The 17874-nt window shown below is 37.4% G+C and overlaps 1 protein-coding gene across 4 annotated transcripts in view; it reads right to left on the bottom strand.

Moving 5' to 3' along the window:
* Positions 1-17874, bottom strand: part of GRIA2 (glutamate ionotropic receptor AMPA type subunit 2) — a 180855-nt gene that overhangs the window by 84298 nt on the left and 78683 nt on the right. For all 4 annotated transcript variants that reach the window (XR_006273114.1, XM_043487600.1, XM_043487607.1 and 1 more), the window contains exon 3: positions 4280-4519. Coding sequence is in view for 3 of the 4 variants with exons in the window: in XM_043487600.1 (XP_043343535.1) it covers positions 4280-4519 (240 nt within the window). In the remaining variant the exon portion in view is untranslated. The remainder of the gene's footprint in view (positions 1-4279; positions 4520-17874) is intronic.

Genomic DNA, 17874 nt, shown 5'->3' on the forward strand with positions numbered 1-17874 from the left:
ACCCAATAAATAAAAACCACATTTTGAGCAAGTTCTGGTTCAAATTTAGTACATATGTATCCAAAAAAAAACCTATATTGAATGCATTAACATAGGTAGCACCATTACTCTATAGCTCAAATATGTTGAAGATCCATCGAGCCACTCTTTCTGGAGCTTTAGGAAGGATGCTGGGGTAACAAGGAGTTCCAGGCTGCTGTCACATAGCTTGGATAAAGAGAAGACTCCAGCATTTCTAAGGGGTCACATGGCACCCCGATCACAAGTAAACCTGAACTAGTCAAAGATCTACACAAAGATCAGGATGCATCTTTGTCCTCCTTTGTCTACAATTGGTGGGGCGGGAAAACATAACTTGACAAATGAATGAATAGACATTTTAAAATGTGATACAACAGCAAAGCTATAACAATTGTCATTAATAAGGAAAAAATCAGAGAGCAAGCATCCCATTTCTATAAGACAACTGAAACATTACATGAAGGTCAAGTCTTTTGCCAGACTTTGAGTCTTACACATTTATCTCTGAAAACAGATTCAGCTAAAAGGCCAGTGTAATACTCTTCATATTAAAACATAAGTATCCATTTGAAAATAACTTGAAAATGTATCCACAAAGTCAATTTTGGCTTTAATATACAACTACTTAATAATATCACTCTAGCAGTGACCTCTCCGTGGCTGCACTTGAACTCAAATCAATTTGTATAATTTAATGATTGGAGATTATCTCATCACTTCAATTTCATTTACTATTTCTAAAGTGTTAATAAAATCATTAAAATGTCTCAGGTTCTTTTCACAAGTACATAAGTCTATCCTCATCATCTGATCCTTTATTTCCCAGAGCTTGTCTTTCTTCTCCCTTCCAATACTAGAGTTTCTCTTTTTCTATTTATATCAGCTGTTGTCTCCTTGAATTATCTCAAAAGTTCAGTGTCGACTAGAGGGCGCCATAGAGAAGGTGAAGTGTGTCCCTAAAGATAAAATGCCACCTTCCACCTCATCAAAAAGTAAGGAGAATTCATCTCTGATCCTTTGGTTTAGCAAGCAGGATTCAGGTTCTAATATCATCTCAAAACACACAGATGTTCAGCTCATTCAGTTATTGACCCCATTTATTGACTATCAGCTCTTTTTCAGCATTATCTTAAGCACTGTGTGGACAGTTAAGTGTAGTGGTTACTGCCAGGGCATTGGCTTCCCGGGCGTATAGCCAGGTCTTAAATAAAAAGATTAAAACCTGTGTGATTAAACAATTCCTAGAACATACTAGAATCTTAATTCTTGGGTGAAAGAATGAACATCAATATTAATTATATATAGTGATAAGTATTATAGGAAAAAAAGAGATTACTTTGAGAGAAGATAACAATAGTAAATTCATCTCTGTGGGAATGTTATATAACCTGAGACCTAAGGAGAAAGATTTAGAAGAATGTGCAGAGATTTGAGGTGAAAGAGTATGGTACATCTGAGAAAGTGAAATAATGTTAGTGAAATGGGTTTAGCTTGGTAGATGAGCAAGACCATAGCATAAATGGGCAGGAACCAGATACTAACAAGACCCTAAAGTCATATTAGTAATTTTTAACTTTATCTTCATTATAATGAAGAGTCATTGGAGTATATTAAGCAAGAGATCAATGTGGCCAGAAAAGCATATAAAACAGTCAAAAAATAGAGCTACCATATGATCCAGCAATCCCACTCCTGGGCATTGCTGTGTTCAGTCATTTAGTCATGTCAGACTATTTGCAACTCCACGGACAGTAACCCTCCAAGATCCTTGTGGAATTTTCCAGGCAACAATACTGAAGTGGGTTGCCATTTCCTACTCCAGGGGATCTTCCCAAACTCCAGGGATTGAACCCACATCTCTTGTGTCTCCTGCATTGGCAGGTGGGTTCTTTACCACTGAGCCAGCTGAGAAGCCACTCCTGGGCATATATCCAGGGAAAACCATAGTTCAAAACAATGGACCCTGATGTTCACTGCAGCACTATTTACGATAGCCATGATATGAAAACTACCTAAATGTCCATCTACAGAAAAATGGATAAAGATGTGGTGTATATATATACAATGAAATATATTCAGTCATCAAAAAATTAAATAATGTCATTTGCAGCAACATGGATGGATGTAGAGATTATTATATTAAGTGAAATAAGTCAAAGACAAATATCATATGATATCGCTTATATGTAGAATCTAAAAAAAAAATGACACAAATGAACTTATTTACAAAGCAGAACCAGACTCACAGACATAGAAAACAAACATGATTACCAAAGGGTAAACAGAGGGAGAGATAAATTAGAAGCTTGGGATTAATATGCACACACTAGTACATATAGAATAGATGAACAACAAGGACCTGCTGTGTAGCACAGGGAACTCGATTTAATATCCTATAACATTCTATGTGGGAAAAAAATCTGAAAGAGTGGATATATATATACGTATAGCTGAACTTTGCTATACACCTGAAACTAACACAATATTGTAAATCAACTCTACCCCCATAGAAAGCAATGACTAAATTTAAAGAAATTAATAAAAGCATTCAAAGTTTCTGGCTCCTTTATGGAAAATGGATTGAAGAGAAACAAGTACAGAAATGGAAGGATGAAGGATGAGCACATGGGCCTAGAGACTTGACAAGGACACAGAAGAGAGGCTAGAAGTAAAAGTCATTTAGATGGTAGAAATCCTAGAAGAGGGGTCAAGAGTGACAGTCAGCAGAGGGCAAGATGCTAAGCCCTTTATCACATGAAAAAGAATGATACTTCAGAGCAACCCAGTACCCTGGAATCTGTATTTACTCTAAACAGTTCTGTGTTTCAGTTTTTCACTCCCCATGGGTAGAACAAAGTTCTCCCTTCTCAAAGCAGGAAGAAACTTGCTCAGTTTGTATAGTGATGACTGACTGTCCCACAGAGTGTTATTCTCAGGACTGGAGACCAGGACAGAGAACCTGACACCAGGCTCTGATTGCTGTAGTCAATGTCTGCAAACTGATCCTAGAGAAGGGCTAGTGGCTGGCTCCCGGCTCAGCTGTCTTTGCAGGAAAGCAAGGTGCCTTCTCCTGGTAGGAAATAAACTTCTGGTTTTCCCTTGAATCTTTAAAGCACGCTGCTCCCTGAACAGGCTGGTATTTTGGCAACGGTGGTCCTCAATAATTCTGAGTTTGGTGGTGGATACTCTTTTGAGAAAAATCACCTATGACCACGTGCACAAAGCGTTCATACTATTTTAGGAAGTACACAGACCCACTGAAGCTGAATCACAGACCCAGGAATGGTTAGCAATACCTAGAATTTTATGACATGTAAGGTTAATCAGGCCTTCTAATACCAAACTTCAGGACAAATGATGTGGGAAACACAAAGCAAGTGCTCTCAACCCCGAAATAAAAACGAGCATAATGAGCCTAGACTCTAATTGGCATGCTAATCCAAACCATCTCCTTATAAGTAACCACAGAGACTTGTGACAAAGCTTTGGTGTCAAAAGACTTGAGTTCAGCTGAACCACACATGAACGGATCATGAAAAAGTCTTGCAATGTGTCTAAGATTCAGGAATCTCATTACAAAGCAAGGTTAGTAACAACCATCCTAGCCTGATAAAACTTTTGCATGGGGAAATATTTAATACTTATACATTTTTTAGATGTTCTTATTTGCATATTTACTCAAGTCTTATTTAAACTAGTTTGCAAGGAGTCACTTTACTCACCTTGAGCTGGAAATATAGTCCTCCTAGGGTCTGAGCTGCTGATATCATAAAGGGCTTTTCACATTACAACAGAACATACAGGCATTGTGTGAACACAATCTATCTCTATAAATTGTACATCCACAATGTTTTTGTTTGCTTTATTTTAAATATGCTTCCTAGTTCAAATTGCATTTCATTTTCAGAGCATAGTTAAGCCAAGTTACCCTTGGACTATGGCTTCCCCGCTGGTTCAGCAGTAAACAATTTGCCTGCAATGCAGAAGACACAGGTTCAATCCCTGGGTCAGGAAGATCCCTTGGAGAGGGCGTGGCAACCCACTCTAGTATTCTTGCCTGGGAAATCCCATGGACAGAGGAAACTTGCGGGCTATAGCCCATAGGGGAACAAAGAGTCAGACACTACTGAAGTGACTAAGCATGCACGCACCCTTGGAATATACTCACACAGCTCTATAACATCATGTGTAAGTATGAATGTAATGTGTGGGCATTGAACTTGACCCATTACAAAGAGAGAGAGGCATTGTCACTTACCTCTGTCACTGTCGTAGAGGTAGGCAAATTTGTCCCACTGGTAGTACTCAATCAAGCTGAGGAGGGCTCCTTTGAGGTCCGGTCGCATCTGAATGACAAATGGATGGGTGCCATCTGTTGGGAAGCTGGGAGTGATGAAGGACACATGGAGCGTGCCACAAAATGATGTGATGGTGTTTACTGACTTCTTGTCATAAAATCCAAAAATAGCATAGACTCCTCTTGAAAACTGGGAGCAGACTAGAAGAACAGGGGAAATAGAAAGATAAGTCATTGAAACTGGCATATAATCACATGCATTTGCTTGAAGCTAATGTCATCTTATATACTATACAAAAGAATCAACAAATTAAAACATATAGAGAGCTGATAATTCATCAAGTTTATGAAGACTTATTTAACACTTTATTTGAGAAATACAAAGAATTATAAAGCATTAAAAAATAATTCTGGTTATGGGACTATATAGAACTTAAAAGTTTTTGCACAGTGAAAGAAACTATCAACAAATCTAAAAAGACAGCCTACTGAATGGGAGAGGATATTTGCAAATCATATATCTGATTGGGGGTTAATAGCCAGCATATACAAATAACTCATATGCTGCTGTGGCTGCTGCTAAGTCGCTTCAGTCATGTCTGACTTGTGCGACCCCACTGACGGCAGCCCACCAGGCTCCCCCATCCCTGGGATTCTCGAGGCAAGAACACTGGAGTGGGTTGCCATTTCCTTCTCCAATGCATGAAAGTGAAAAGTGAAAAGTGAAAATGAAGTCGCTCAGTCGTGTCCGACTCTCCGCGACCCCATGGACTGCAGCCTATCAGGCTCCTCCGTCCATGGGATTTTCCAAGCAGGAATACTGGAGTGGGTTGCCATTGCCTTCTCCAATAACTCATATAGCTCAACAAAAAATGAAAACAACCCAAATAAAAAATGGGCAGAGGACCTGAGTAGACATTTTTCCCAAGAAGACATACAGATGGCCAATAGACACATGAAAAGATGTTCAACATCATTAATATTAGGGAAATGTAAATCAAACCCCACAATGAGATATCACCTCACACCCATTAAAATGGGCATCATCAAAACACAACAAATAACAAGTGTTGGCAATATATGGAGAAAGGCGAACCCTTGCACAGTGTTAGTAGAAATGTAAATTTGTACAGCAACTATGGAAAACATTATAGTGGTTCCTCAAAAAGTTAAAAGTAGAACTACCATACAATCAAGCAATTCTACTTTTGGGTACTTTTCTAAAATAATGCACCCCAATGTTCATAGCAATGTTATTCATAATAGCCAAGACATGGAAGCAACATAAGTGACCATCAACAGATAAGTAGGTAAAGAAGATGTAGTGTATATATATATGGAAATATTACTCAGCTATTAAAAAAAAATAAAATCTTGGATAGACCTAAAGGATATTGTGCTAAGTGAAATAAGCAAATACTGTATGATTTCACTTATGTGTGGAATCTAAAAGACAAAACAAATATGTAAATATAGCAAAACAGAAACACAGATACAGAGAATAAAGAGATGATCAGCAGTGGGGTGGGGATAAGGGGTGGGGATGAGTGAAATATGTGAGGGAAATCAAGATGTATGAATTCCAGTTGCAAGATAAATGAGTCATAGGGAAGAAATGTAGATTGTGAGGAATATAGGCAATAGTACTTTGTATGGTGACAGATGGTAACTAGACTTATCATGGTGATTATTCTGTAATATACAGAAATAAGGAATTATGTTGTGCGCCAGGCAGTAACATAGCGCTGTAGGTCAATTATACATCAAAAACAAACAAACAAACAAACTCATAGAAAAAAAGATTGTATTTGTGGTCACCAGAGATGAGGAGTGGGGAATTGGAGAATTGGATGAACGGAGTCAAGTGTATGAAATTCCTGATATAAGATAAAGAAGTATTAGGGATGTAATGTGAAGTGAAGTGAAGTGAAAGTGTTTGTCGCTCAGTCGTGCCTGACTCTTTGTGACCCCCATGAACTGTAGCCCGTCAGGCTTCTCTGTCCATGGTATTTTCCAGGCAAGAATTCTGGAATGGTTAATCATTCCCTTCGCCAGGGAATACTTCTGACTAGGGATCGAACCTGTGCCGTGTGCATTGGCAGGTACATTCTTTACCATCTGAGCGATGAGGAAAGCCCAAGGATGTAATGTAAAACATAATAAATGTAATTAACACCACAGAATGTCATATGTGAAAGTTGCTAAGAAAGTAAACCCTAATAGCTCTCATCTCAAAATTTTTTAATTTTTCTTTTATTTTGTATCTATGTGATATGATGAATGCTCACCAAACTTATTGTGGTCATCATTTCATGATATCTGTAAGTCAAATCATTGTGCTGTCTGCTTTAAACTCATACAGTGCTGTATGTCAATTACATCTCAATAAAACAGGGCTTCCCCGGTGGCTCAGATGGTAAAGAATCTGCCTGCAAAGCAGAAGACCCAGATTTGACCTGTGAGTCAGGAAGATCCCCTGGAAAATGGAATGTCCACAAACTTCAGTATTCTGGCTTGGAAAATTTCATGGACAGAGAAGCCTGGTGGCCTACAGTCCATGGGATTTCAAAGAGTTGGACATGACTAAGCGACTAACACTTTCAGAACTGGAAGAAAAAAGAAAACATGCACATTATTATTTAACAGACTATGTAAATGTAAACATATTTTAGGATAACTTTATTTAAAAAAAGAGTACAAGTAAAAATCGTTAATTGTAAGAAGAACTAACTGCCATTATCTGAGATTTATATATATTCATGAGAATTCATTCCTTATATTAGCTGATTCTTTTAAAAGGCTTTATTGTGCTAATAATGTTTTTATATTACACGACTGGTGTGCTTATGAAAAGTCCAATGCTGACCAAAACCTCTTTGAGAGAAGATAGAAGCAGGCCTGGCATCACGCATAGACACATGTCACCCGAAAAGGACATCTCTCGCCTTCAGAGACTAAGTCAAGTAGCGGCTGAATGAAGCTCAGAATTCTTAATCTTTTTTAACTTTTCCCATGAGCTTAATTTATGCATGTGTCTACTTCACATGAGACAAAATATTATCAAAATGCTCTGGCTTAGAATCATTCTTAGAAGAAAAAATACAATATTTTATTGGGAAGTCCCCATCGCTCCCACAATCCCTTGTTCTCTACCCCTACTTGTATTTCAGTGAAAGACCTTCTCCCAAACCCTCCCCTGTAGTCAGACCATCACTAAGTTATAGTCATTCGAATACCTAAATATATTCAAAGGTGGTCCCCTTATGTCTTTCTCTACTCCAACCAATTCACTAACAACATATGTTATGTACCTGGTGCTTGCCCTGTGGCCTGGCATGGTACATTAACTTACCTATTTCTCTTGATAACCCTCAAAATAGAAACTATTATTATTTCCCAATTGCTGAAAGGAAAATTTAAATGTAGGAAGATGAAGTGACTTAACCAGTCAGACATCTAGCAAATGAGAGATGCTGTATTAAAATCCAAACAGTTGGGATTCAGAGTCCACACTCTTTATTAATGGATAATATTGTGTTTCTCACTCGGATTAGTGGAATACCTGCCCAGTGTTCCTCCTTCATCCAGTTATGCCCCTTTCATTCAATTCTCCACAATTTAACCAGAATAATTTTTGAAACACAGATTTAATCCTATCTTTCTGAGAAGTAGGGTTCCTTTGTCCAAGACTAACCCCTGCAACACACAGTACAAACCACACACCCCAGTTCTTAAGACAACAAATTCAGGTCAACTACATGCTTTGAGTGGATGAATAACTGATTTTTTTTTTAATTTCAAAGTTTATTTCAATCCAAAATATGAAAGTCAGCTATCCAAACTTCCTTTCACATTGATTAAACTTCATTTAAAGGAGAAAGCCAATACTATCATATTTCACTTTAATTTAGTCACAAAAATAAATGATCTATAGAAAAAGTAGATTTGCTTCATAAATAAGAGTATTATTTATTTTCATAAGTAAAGATCATTGTTTCAGAATAAGAAAGTTCCCAAAGATTATAATAGCTAATTGCAGGCAATCAGTACATGATAGGCAATAATTTATAATGACTACTGTGTGATATGAAATGAAAGGAAAGCCAGATTGGTTATTTCTTTGAGTGGCCTTTATTCATCAAATATTCCTATTTTCTTTTAAATATTTATTAGTCTTCAACTCATTTCTGCCTTTCTAACATAAGACATTTTCTGGGATTTTAGGTGTAATATGTCTAGGTCTGTGTAATATATCAATCGCCATCTTTACTACCGATTTTCTGCACAACAGACTAATATATCTCAGAAAATAACTGTGTGTATTTATTTACATTTATTTTAAAACTTTAACATAAAGCAAAGATGAGATTCCTGACATATTCACACTTATAGTTCTGTCCTTGTCTGAGTACAGAACTGGAAAACCACCTTTAATGTGTCTGATTCTGCTCATTGCTCACATACATGAAAAAGCCCTTTCACTACTAAAACCCTTCTAGGCAAATTCTGCCATGATTTATTTTATACACGTATATATGTGTACTGACATGTATATCTTAAATCTCAAGCTTGTTCAGAAATTGTTGATTCCACAAGACATAAAAATGAGAAGTTGCTCTAAACTTTTCTCTGGGTCTATTTTATTTCATTTACTGCAAAGTGTTGGCATATCACCTAAATACTATAGGAATATCAGGCAACATGATTTATTAATGAGGCTTCCTCATCCATCCTCAGTGAATCACTCGGTAAAAGAGGCCAGTGTTTGCATACACAATCTGAATAAGGAGCCATTACCTTTCATTTTCCATTTGTTTTAGACTCTGGAGTAAGTTGTCAAGGGACCTCCTGGTTATCATGACCATCTGGAAACACCTGGCATTGGTCCAACAATATGCACAAACTGCACAAGACTTCATCAGAAATGACAATTTACTAACTCAAGAGGTACTTGAAAAAAGTGCAGGCAGTTCAGCTGATTTTCCAGGCAGTTCAGCTGATTTTCCAGTGGCCATTATTGCAGAACCATGGCCACTCCCTCCTGACTATTCAGTCTCCTCTCAACCTCCCTCCTTGTCCTTCATCTTTTCATGACACAAATTCAATTGTCCACTTGCCCACACCCTCTATTTTTTAGGTTTTTCCTCTCTCGGCGTCCCATTACCACACACACAATGAGCCCCATTTAGCCGACACAGCTCCTCTCTCTTGACCTCTGTCTGTCATTGTCCCTGTTCCCAAGCATGATAAGATGACATTGCAATTTATAGCCAGGACTCAGTCAGAATGTTGACTTGAGCTAAAGTGTTTCGTTTACCCAATTTGCAAGATCATCTCAACAAGAAACACTGAGTGCTATGCTCCTAACAATCCACTCCCAAAATATCAGATTGTTTGCATGCTATTAATAATACTGATCTCCCCAGTACTGATACAAGAGCCCACTGACATAATACACAAGAACATGAGTGCTCCACTTTGAAAGGACTCCTCCTTGATTAGAAACAAAATTACTCATTTTCATCTCTACCTTATTCGCTAGCAATCCTCCAAAATTCAGTCATTTCCCTAACATATCTATCCTGAAAGAAGGAAGACTTACTATCAAGACAATATTTAAGTAATGTATCATAGCTCTGGAAACAGTTTCAAAGACACATTTCTTTTTTTCTTTTTTAATTTTTTCAGTTTTACATATAATCAAAGCTATGGTTTTTCCAATAGTCATGTATGGATGCAAGAGTTGGACCATAAAGAAAGCTGAGCGCCAAAGAATTGATGCTTTTGAACTGTGGTGTTGGAGAAGACTCTTGAGAATCCCTTGGACTTCAAGGAGATCAAATCAGTCAATCCTAAAGGAAATCAATCCTGAATATTCACTGGAAGGACTGATGCTGAAGCTGAAGCTCCAAATCTTTGGCCACCTGATGCAGAGAGGCGACTCATTAAAATAGACCCTGATGCTTGGAAAAATTGAAGGGGGGAGGAGAAGGGGACAACAGGGGACAAGATGATTGGATGGCATCACTGACTCAATGGACATGAGTTTGAGGTAGCTCCAGGAGATGGTGAAGGACAGGGGAGTCTGGCATACTCTAGTTCATGGAGTCACAAAGAGTCCGACATGACTGAGCGACTGAACAACAATAGCTGATTAACAGTGCTGTGATAGTTTCAGGAGAACAGCGAAGGGACTCAGTCATGCATATACATGCATCCATTTCCTCTAAATTCCCCTCCCATCCAGACTGCCATGTAACATTGAGCAGAGTTCCATATGCTATACTGTAAGTCCTTGCTGGTTATTTGTTTTAAATGTAGCAGTGTGTACATGTCCATTTCAAACTCCCTAACTATCCCTTCCCCTTATCCTTCCCCAGCAACAATAACAACTCACAGTTCTTTAAGTCTGTGAGTCTGTATGCTTTGTAAATAAGTTCATTTGTATAATTTCTTTTCTGATTCTGCATATAAGAAATGTCATACCATATTTCTCCTTCTCTGTCTGACTTATTTACTCAATATGATGATCTCTAGGTCCTCCCATGTTGCTGCAGGTGGCATTAAAATGAGTTAGACAATACTGCACTCCATATAGTCACCTTCTCCCGTGTCAGCTCTGGAGGCAGAGGAAGGAAGAGAAAACTCCCAGTTTCACATCTAGATTCATGACCTGCACAACTACCCTCTGTATATAAACACTATTATAAACTTCTGAATTATTATGCTAAATAGCATTAGAATTGTATTTATGCCTTAAAATTCCAAGTTGAATGTAAAATATTAGGTAAAGATGCTCTGAGTATGCCTTTAATTAAATATTTAATATCAACTTTGAGAAACTCAGCAAAGGCAAATCCTTTTTAAAGATACTTTAGGTCAAACAGCAGAATTATAATCTCCTGGGTATAAGTAACTTGTTGATTATTCTACTTTTTATTACAAGCCCAGACGATAAAAGTCAATAACAATGCTGATGGAGCATCCAACTCACATATTTTTCTCTTAGGTCATTCTGCTCATTGGTGCTGCTAATGTGGCATATTCCATACAGCCTAGAGAACCTTGCATGATTATTTAGTAGGAAGGGAGAATAAAAGAGCCTGATGGATTTTGTTTAACATTGTTTACATTTATAAATTGCCATTGACTGGTATGAAACTTGTAGGCTGCTTCATAAGCAGGAACCATGCTTTGCAGCTTGTGTGAAGTCTACACAAGTCTGTATGAAAGCCGTATCACCAAACCAGCCTGACCTCAAAATCTGGAGACCAAAGAAAATCTCTCTCATCTTTTATCACACGTTTTTGGCACAAAGTTCTTATAAACATTGACCCCAATTTTACTATTGAAATCTTCCTTAAGATCTCTTAATCATTAAATCTAATAATTTTTTCTCATATGTAGCTTTCTTGGACTCTCTGAATTTATTTATTATTATTTATTCTGTTTCCATACAAAAATTAATCTGTTCTAGTTCTATGAAAACTGCCATTGGTGCTTTGATAGAGATTGCATTGGATCTACAGATAGCCATGAATACTAAAAAGAATATTAAGATGGGATCACTTTACTTAGTAGCCATTTAAAGTTATTTTAAAATAATGACTGTATTTCCCTGTACAATACATCCTTTTGCATACTTGTTTTTATACATAATAGTTTATATCTCTTAACCCCTTACACTTATCTTGACTTCCACGCTTCTCTCTCCCCACAGGTAACTAGTTTGTTCTCCATATCTGTGTGTTTCTGTTCTTTATATATGTTCATTTGTTTTACTTCTCAATTCCAAATATAAGTGATAACATACAGTATTTGTCTTTCTCTGGCTGACTTATTTCACTAAAAAACATATTACTCTCCAGGTCCATCTATGTTGTTGCACATGGAATATTTCATTCTTTTTATGGCTGAGTAATATTTTAGTGGCGCGCGCGCGCGCGTGTGTGTGTGTGTGTGTGTGTGTGTGTGTGTGTGTGAGAGAGAGAGAGAGAGAGACATTTATCCATTTGTCTATTGATAGACACTTCGACTGGCTTCCCAGGTGGCTCAGTGATAAAGAATCGGCCTGCAATGCAGGAGATGCTGGTTCTATCCCTGGGTCAGGAAGATCCCCTGGAGGAGGCAATGGCAACCCACTCCAGTATTCTTACCTGGAAAATTCCATGGACAGAGGAGGCTTGCAGGCTACAGTCCATGGGGTTGCAAAGAACTGAATGTGACTGAGCATGCATGCACACACACTTAGGTCACTTCCATATCTTGGCTATTTTAAATAATGCTGCCATGAACATTAAGGTGCATATGTCTTTTCAAATCAGTGTTTTCATTTGCTTTGGAATACATCCAGGAGTAGAATTTTTGAATCATGTAGTAGTACTATTTTTAGTGTTTTGGGGAACCTATATATTGATCTTTATAGTGGCTGCAACAGTTTACATTCCCATCAACAGTGTACAAGGGTTCCCTCTTCTCCACATCTATCCAGAATTCATTTTTTGTAGACTTTTTGGTGATGGTCATTCTGACAGGTGTGAGGTGATATCTTATTCCAGTTTGATTTTCATTTTCCTGATAATTAGTGATGCTGCACATATTTTTATGTTTCTATTGGCCATCTATATGTCTTATTCTGTATGTCTTCTGCCCATTTTTAAATCAGATTGTTTTCTGATATTGAGTTGTATGAGTTGTTTATATATTTTGAATATTAATTCCTAGTCAGTCATAGTATTTGCAAATAATTTATCCCATTCTGTAAGTTACCTTTTGATTAAGCATTTAAGTTTAATTAGTTCTTATTTGTTTATTCTTCCTATTGTTTCCATTGTTTGAGGAGTCCAATAAAATAAAATCTTGCTCCAATATGCATTAAACAATGATCTGTCTACATTTTCTTCAAGGAGTTTTATGGTTTCAAGTCTTACATTTATGCCTTTAATCTATTTTGAGTTTATTTTTGTATGGTGTTGAAGAATATTCTAATGTCATTCTTTTATATGTAGTTGTCCAGTTTTCCCAGTAGCATTTCTTGAAGAGACTTTTCCTCCATTGTATATTCTTGCCTCCTTTGGCATAGATTAGATGGTCATAGGTGCATGGATTTTTCTATGTGCTCTCTGTCTTGTTCCATTGATCTATATTTCTTTTTGTGTGTGTGCCAGTACTGTACTGTTTTGATTATTGTAGATTTGGAGTAGAGTCTGAAGTCAGGGAATGTAATGCTTCCAGCTTTGTTCTTTTTTCTCAAGATTGCTTTGGCAATGTGGGACTTCTCGTTTTGTAAAACATGACCTAGGTATTTTGCTAAGAATCGCATTAAGTCTGTAGATTGTTTGGGTATAATGGCCATTTAACAAGATTAATTTTCTAATCCAAGAGCAAGAGATATCTTTCCATTTCTTTGTATTATCTTCAATTTTATTCATCAACGTTTTTTTATTTTTCAGAGTATAAGTCTTTTCACTTCCTTGGTGAAATTTATCCCCACCTTTTTTTAGTGGATTCAAAATGGAATTCTCTTCATGCTTTCTCTTTCTGATAGCTAGTGCATGTAGATAAACAACAGATTTGCAGTTGTTCAGTCACTCAGTTGTGTCCAGCTCTTTGCAATCCCATGGACTGCAGCATGCCAGGCTTCCCTGTCCTTCACTATCTCCCAGACTTCGCTCACACTCATGTCCATTGAGTCCCTGATGGCATCCAACCATCTCATCCTCTGCTACTCCCTTCTTCTCTTGCCTTCAATCCTTCCTGGCATCAGGGTCTTTTCCAATGAGTCGACTCTTCTCATCATGTGGCCAAAGTATTGAAGCTTCAGCTTCAGTATCAGTCCTTCAATGAATACTCAGGGTTGATTTCCTTTAGGATTGATTGGTTTGATCTCCTTGTTGTCCAAGGGTCTTCTCCAGTACCACAATTTGAAAGCATCAATTTTCTCATTTTTCTTCCTGTAATTGATTTCTAGTTTCATACCTTTAGGCTCAGGAAAAGTGTTGATGCAATTTGTATTTTCTTAAACTTGTGAACATTTGTTTTGTGGCCTACCATGTGATCTATCCTGGAGAGCATATCATGTGCACTTGAAGGGAATGTTTTTGCTTGTTTTTGGATGGAAGTTCCTAAAGATATTCATTAAGTCCAAGTGGTCAGTGTCATTTAAGATGACTATTTCCTTATTTATTTTTTGTCAGGATGTAAGTGACATGACTGAAGCGACTTAGCAGCAGCAGCAAGTGATGTATTGAAACCCTCTACAATTATTTCATTATTTTCAATTTCTCCCTTTATGTCTGTTGATATTTGCATTATATATTATGTTTTCCTGTATTAAGTCCATATTTATTATATCTAGTGTTATATCTTCTTCTTATATTGATCCCTTTACCATTATATGATGCTCTTCTTTGGCTTTTGTTATAGACTTTTTAAAAAAGTCTATTTTGTCTTATATGAGGATTGCTAAACCTACCTTCTTGTCATTTCTGTTTGCATAAATTTCTTTTTCCATCTCCTCACTTCCAGTCTGTGTATGTCTTTATCTCTGAAATGAGACTCCTGTAAACAGCACATAGGTGGGCCTTGTTTTGTTATTCAGTCAGCTGCCCCATGTCCTTTGATTGAAGTATTTAGTTCACTGAAATTTTTTATTCTTCTACTTTCACTTTACTCCCTTGTGGTTTAATGACTGTCTGGAGATGTGTTTGCATTCCTTTTTATTAGTTTTTGTGTTTCAGTAATAGGTTTTGGATCTGTGGTTACCATGGAGTTCACAGATGTTGATCTATAACTATATCTATTTGTTTCAAACTATTGGTCATTTAAAGTTCAAACAAATTCTAAAAGATCAACATTTTTTACTCCCTTCACACACACTGAGTCTTTTCATGTTATATTTAACACCTTCAAGTTCATCCCTTCACTTCTTATTGCAATTATAGTAAGTGTATATGATGTGTATAAGAAATGCATATGATTTTACAATTCTTTGTTTTTAAATCTTCTTACTAGCTTATTTAAGTGGTTGATCCTCAGACTTTGTTATATTTCCCTTTACTAGTGGGATGTTTTTTCCTTTCTTATAGATACTTACTTCCTGTTACAGCCGTTTCTTTTCCACTTAGAGAAGACCCTTTCACATCTCTTATAGGATTTGTTTAATACTGACAAATTCAATTTTTGCTTGTCTGAAAACTTCTTTGTCTCTCATTCAATTCTACATGATAATATTGCTGAGTAGAGTATCCTAGGTTGTAGGTTTTTTCTCTTTTAGCACTTTAACTAAAGCAGGCCAATCCCTTCTGGCCTGCAGAGTTTTTGCAGAAAAATTAGCTGATAACCTTATGGGGTTTCCTTCATATATGACTTTTTCTCTTGCTGCTTTTAGAACTGTCTCTTTAACTTTTGCCATTTTAATAATTCTGTCTTAGTGTGGGTCTGTTTGGGTTCATCTAGTTCAGGATGCTTTGTTCGTCCTATACCTGAATATCAGTTTCCTGCTGGTTTGGGGAATTTCAGCCATAATATCCTCAAGTACATTTTCAATCTCTTTCTCCTGAGAACTTTAGACTATAAATAATGCTTAATGTTCTCTCAGAGGTCCCTTAAACTGTTCTCATTTATTTTTTGTTTTTGGATGATTTCTTTTATTCTTTCTTCCACAGCACCTATGCATTCTACTGTACCATCTAGTCTGCTGTCAATCCCTTCTAGTGTATTTTTCATTTCAGTTATTGTATTCTTTAGTTCTGTTTATTTTATATACACTTTCTTTCTAAGCCCTTAAAAATTCTCACTGTTTATTATCTTCCCTAATTAAGTTAATATTCTTATTACTAAGAACTCTTTACATGACAATTATTTATTTCTTTCATTAGTTGTTTTTCAGGGGTTTTCTCCTGCTCTTTTAATTGAAACAAACTTCCCTGTCTTCTCATTCTGCTTAGCTTTCTCTGTCTCTAGGGAAAAGAGATAGGGAGATGAAACAGTTATCTACCCTGGTCTTGAAGGATGTTCTTGTGTGGGAGCATCCTATGCAGCCTGCATGTGCCCAGTGACTTTGGGGGACAGCTAGGTCTGACATGAGCATAAGTCACATTTCTCCAGGGTGTCCTGGCAGTTATCACATTGGTAGGAGGTGGGGCTGGAGAAAGAGGGGCTAGAGCCAGAACCAGGTGTGAGCTGGGACTTCTCCACTGCTCAGGGGCCACCACACCTTAGTGGGAACAGAGGTAGGTCCCCAGTTGTTGCAGCAGAAGCCCTGAAGCTTGGTCTGAGCTGGTTCCAGTCCCACTAAGTGTGTACTCTCCCCTCCTCCCAGCAGTGCTGGACCAAGAGGAGCTGGTGTGGACACTTGGTGTGGGTCAGGCCATGGGCTGTGGTGGTTGCAGCCCCAGTCAGAGTCTCAGGTTACTCCCGACCTGCTGTCACCATACGTAGTTGGGGCTGCCTTCACCCCATTCAGATGCCACTCCAAGTCTCAGCCATCTCCACCTCTCATGACCTAGCACTTGTGACCTAGCACTCGCCTCAGCTGTGGCAGCCCTTGCCCTTGTGTGGAGTGAGTAGGGCTCAGTGGGCAAGGGGCTCAGGCTGGGGCAAGCACCCAGGCAGTCTTTGGAAACTGTCCATAGTCTCCTACAGTTTCAATCTACTTCCTCCTTTGTGTTTAGGGAGTAAGCAAGTGTACATGCTCTTTGCCAATGGAGGTGTTTGTTACAGCCTTCCTGTTAGTGCAACTGGATTTCACACTATCTTGATCTCAACCTCTTATGGTATATTCTTGGCTGGAGATGACAGCTCAATTCTAATCTATCATCCACTGGAGAACTTCTTATTCTATATCACTCAAACTAATTCCATTAGAAAAAAAAGGAAAGAAAACCTTGAAAACAGCCTACAAATCATGTCTTTGTACTGATTTTTTTTTCTTTCTGCTAATGGTATCATAACTTTTGCGATCATTGATTTTTTTTTTCTAGCTAAATTCCCTTGTTTTATTTATTTTTTTTTTAATTTTTTTATTAGTTGGAGGCTAATTACTTCACAACATTTCAGTGGGTTTTGTCATACATTGATATGAATCAGCCATAGATTTACACTTATTCCCCATCCTGATTTGATATTTCAGAATAATTAATTCATTACTCTTCCTTGTCCTGCTCATGTCATCTATAACCATTTCTATTTTATTCTACTACACTTGTTCCATTAACCAAGTATATTTAAGAACTTCTGAGATTACTGTTTAGATATGGGAAGAAAGCTTTGAGCATGATAGATAAGACCCCTACTTATATGAAGCTTGTGTGTTCCATTTTGTATTTCTTGCAACTTAGTTCTATTTTTCCTTGGTTCTTTCCCATGTCCTCTCTCTCATCTTCCTCCAAATTATATTTTCGCCATGTGAGCCTTCTTAAAGAACAGCATGTAACTGACATTCTCCAGGGATCAGTCTTCCAACTGTTCCTTTTTTCACATTCTATCTCTTAAGGTATCATCTCTTTTAACAAGGCCAAATTCCATTTTCTTGTGCAAATGTTTCCCAATCCTGA

This window comes from Cervus canadensis, chromosome 1, assembly GCF_019320065.1.
Source record: "Cervus canadensis isolate Bull #8, Minnesota chromosome 1, ASM1932006v1, whole genome shotgun sequence".
NCBI classification, from domain to species: Eukaryota; Metazoa; Chordata; class Mammalia; order Artiodactyla; family Cervidae; genus Cervus; species Cervus canadensis.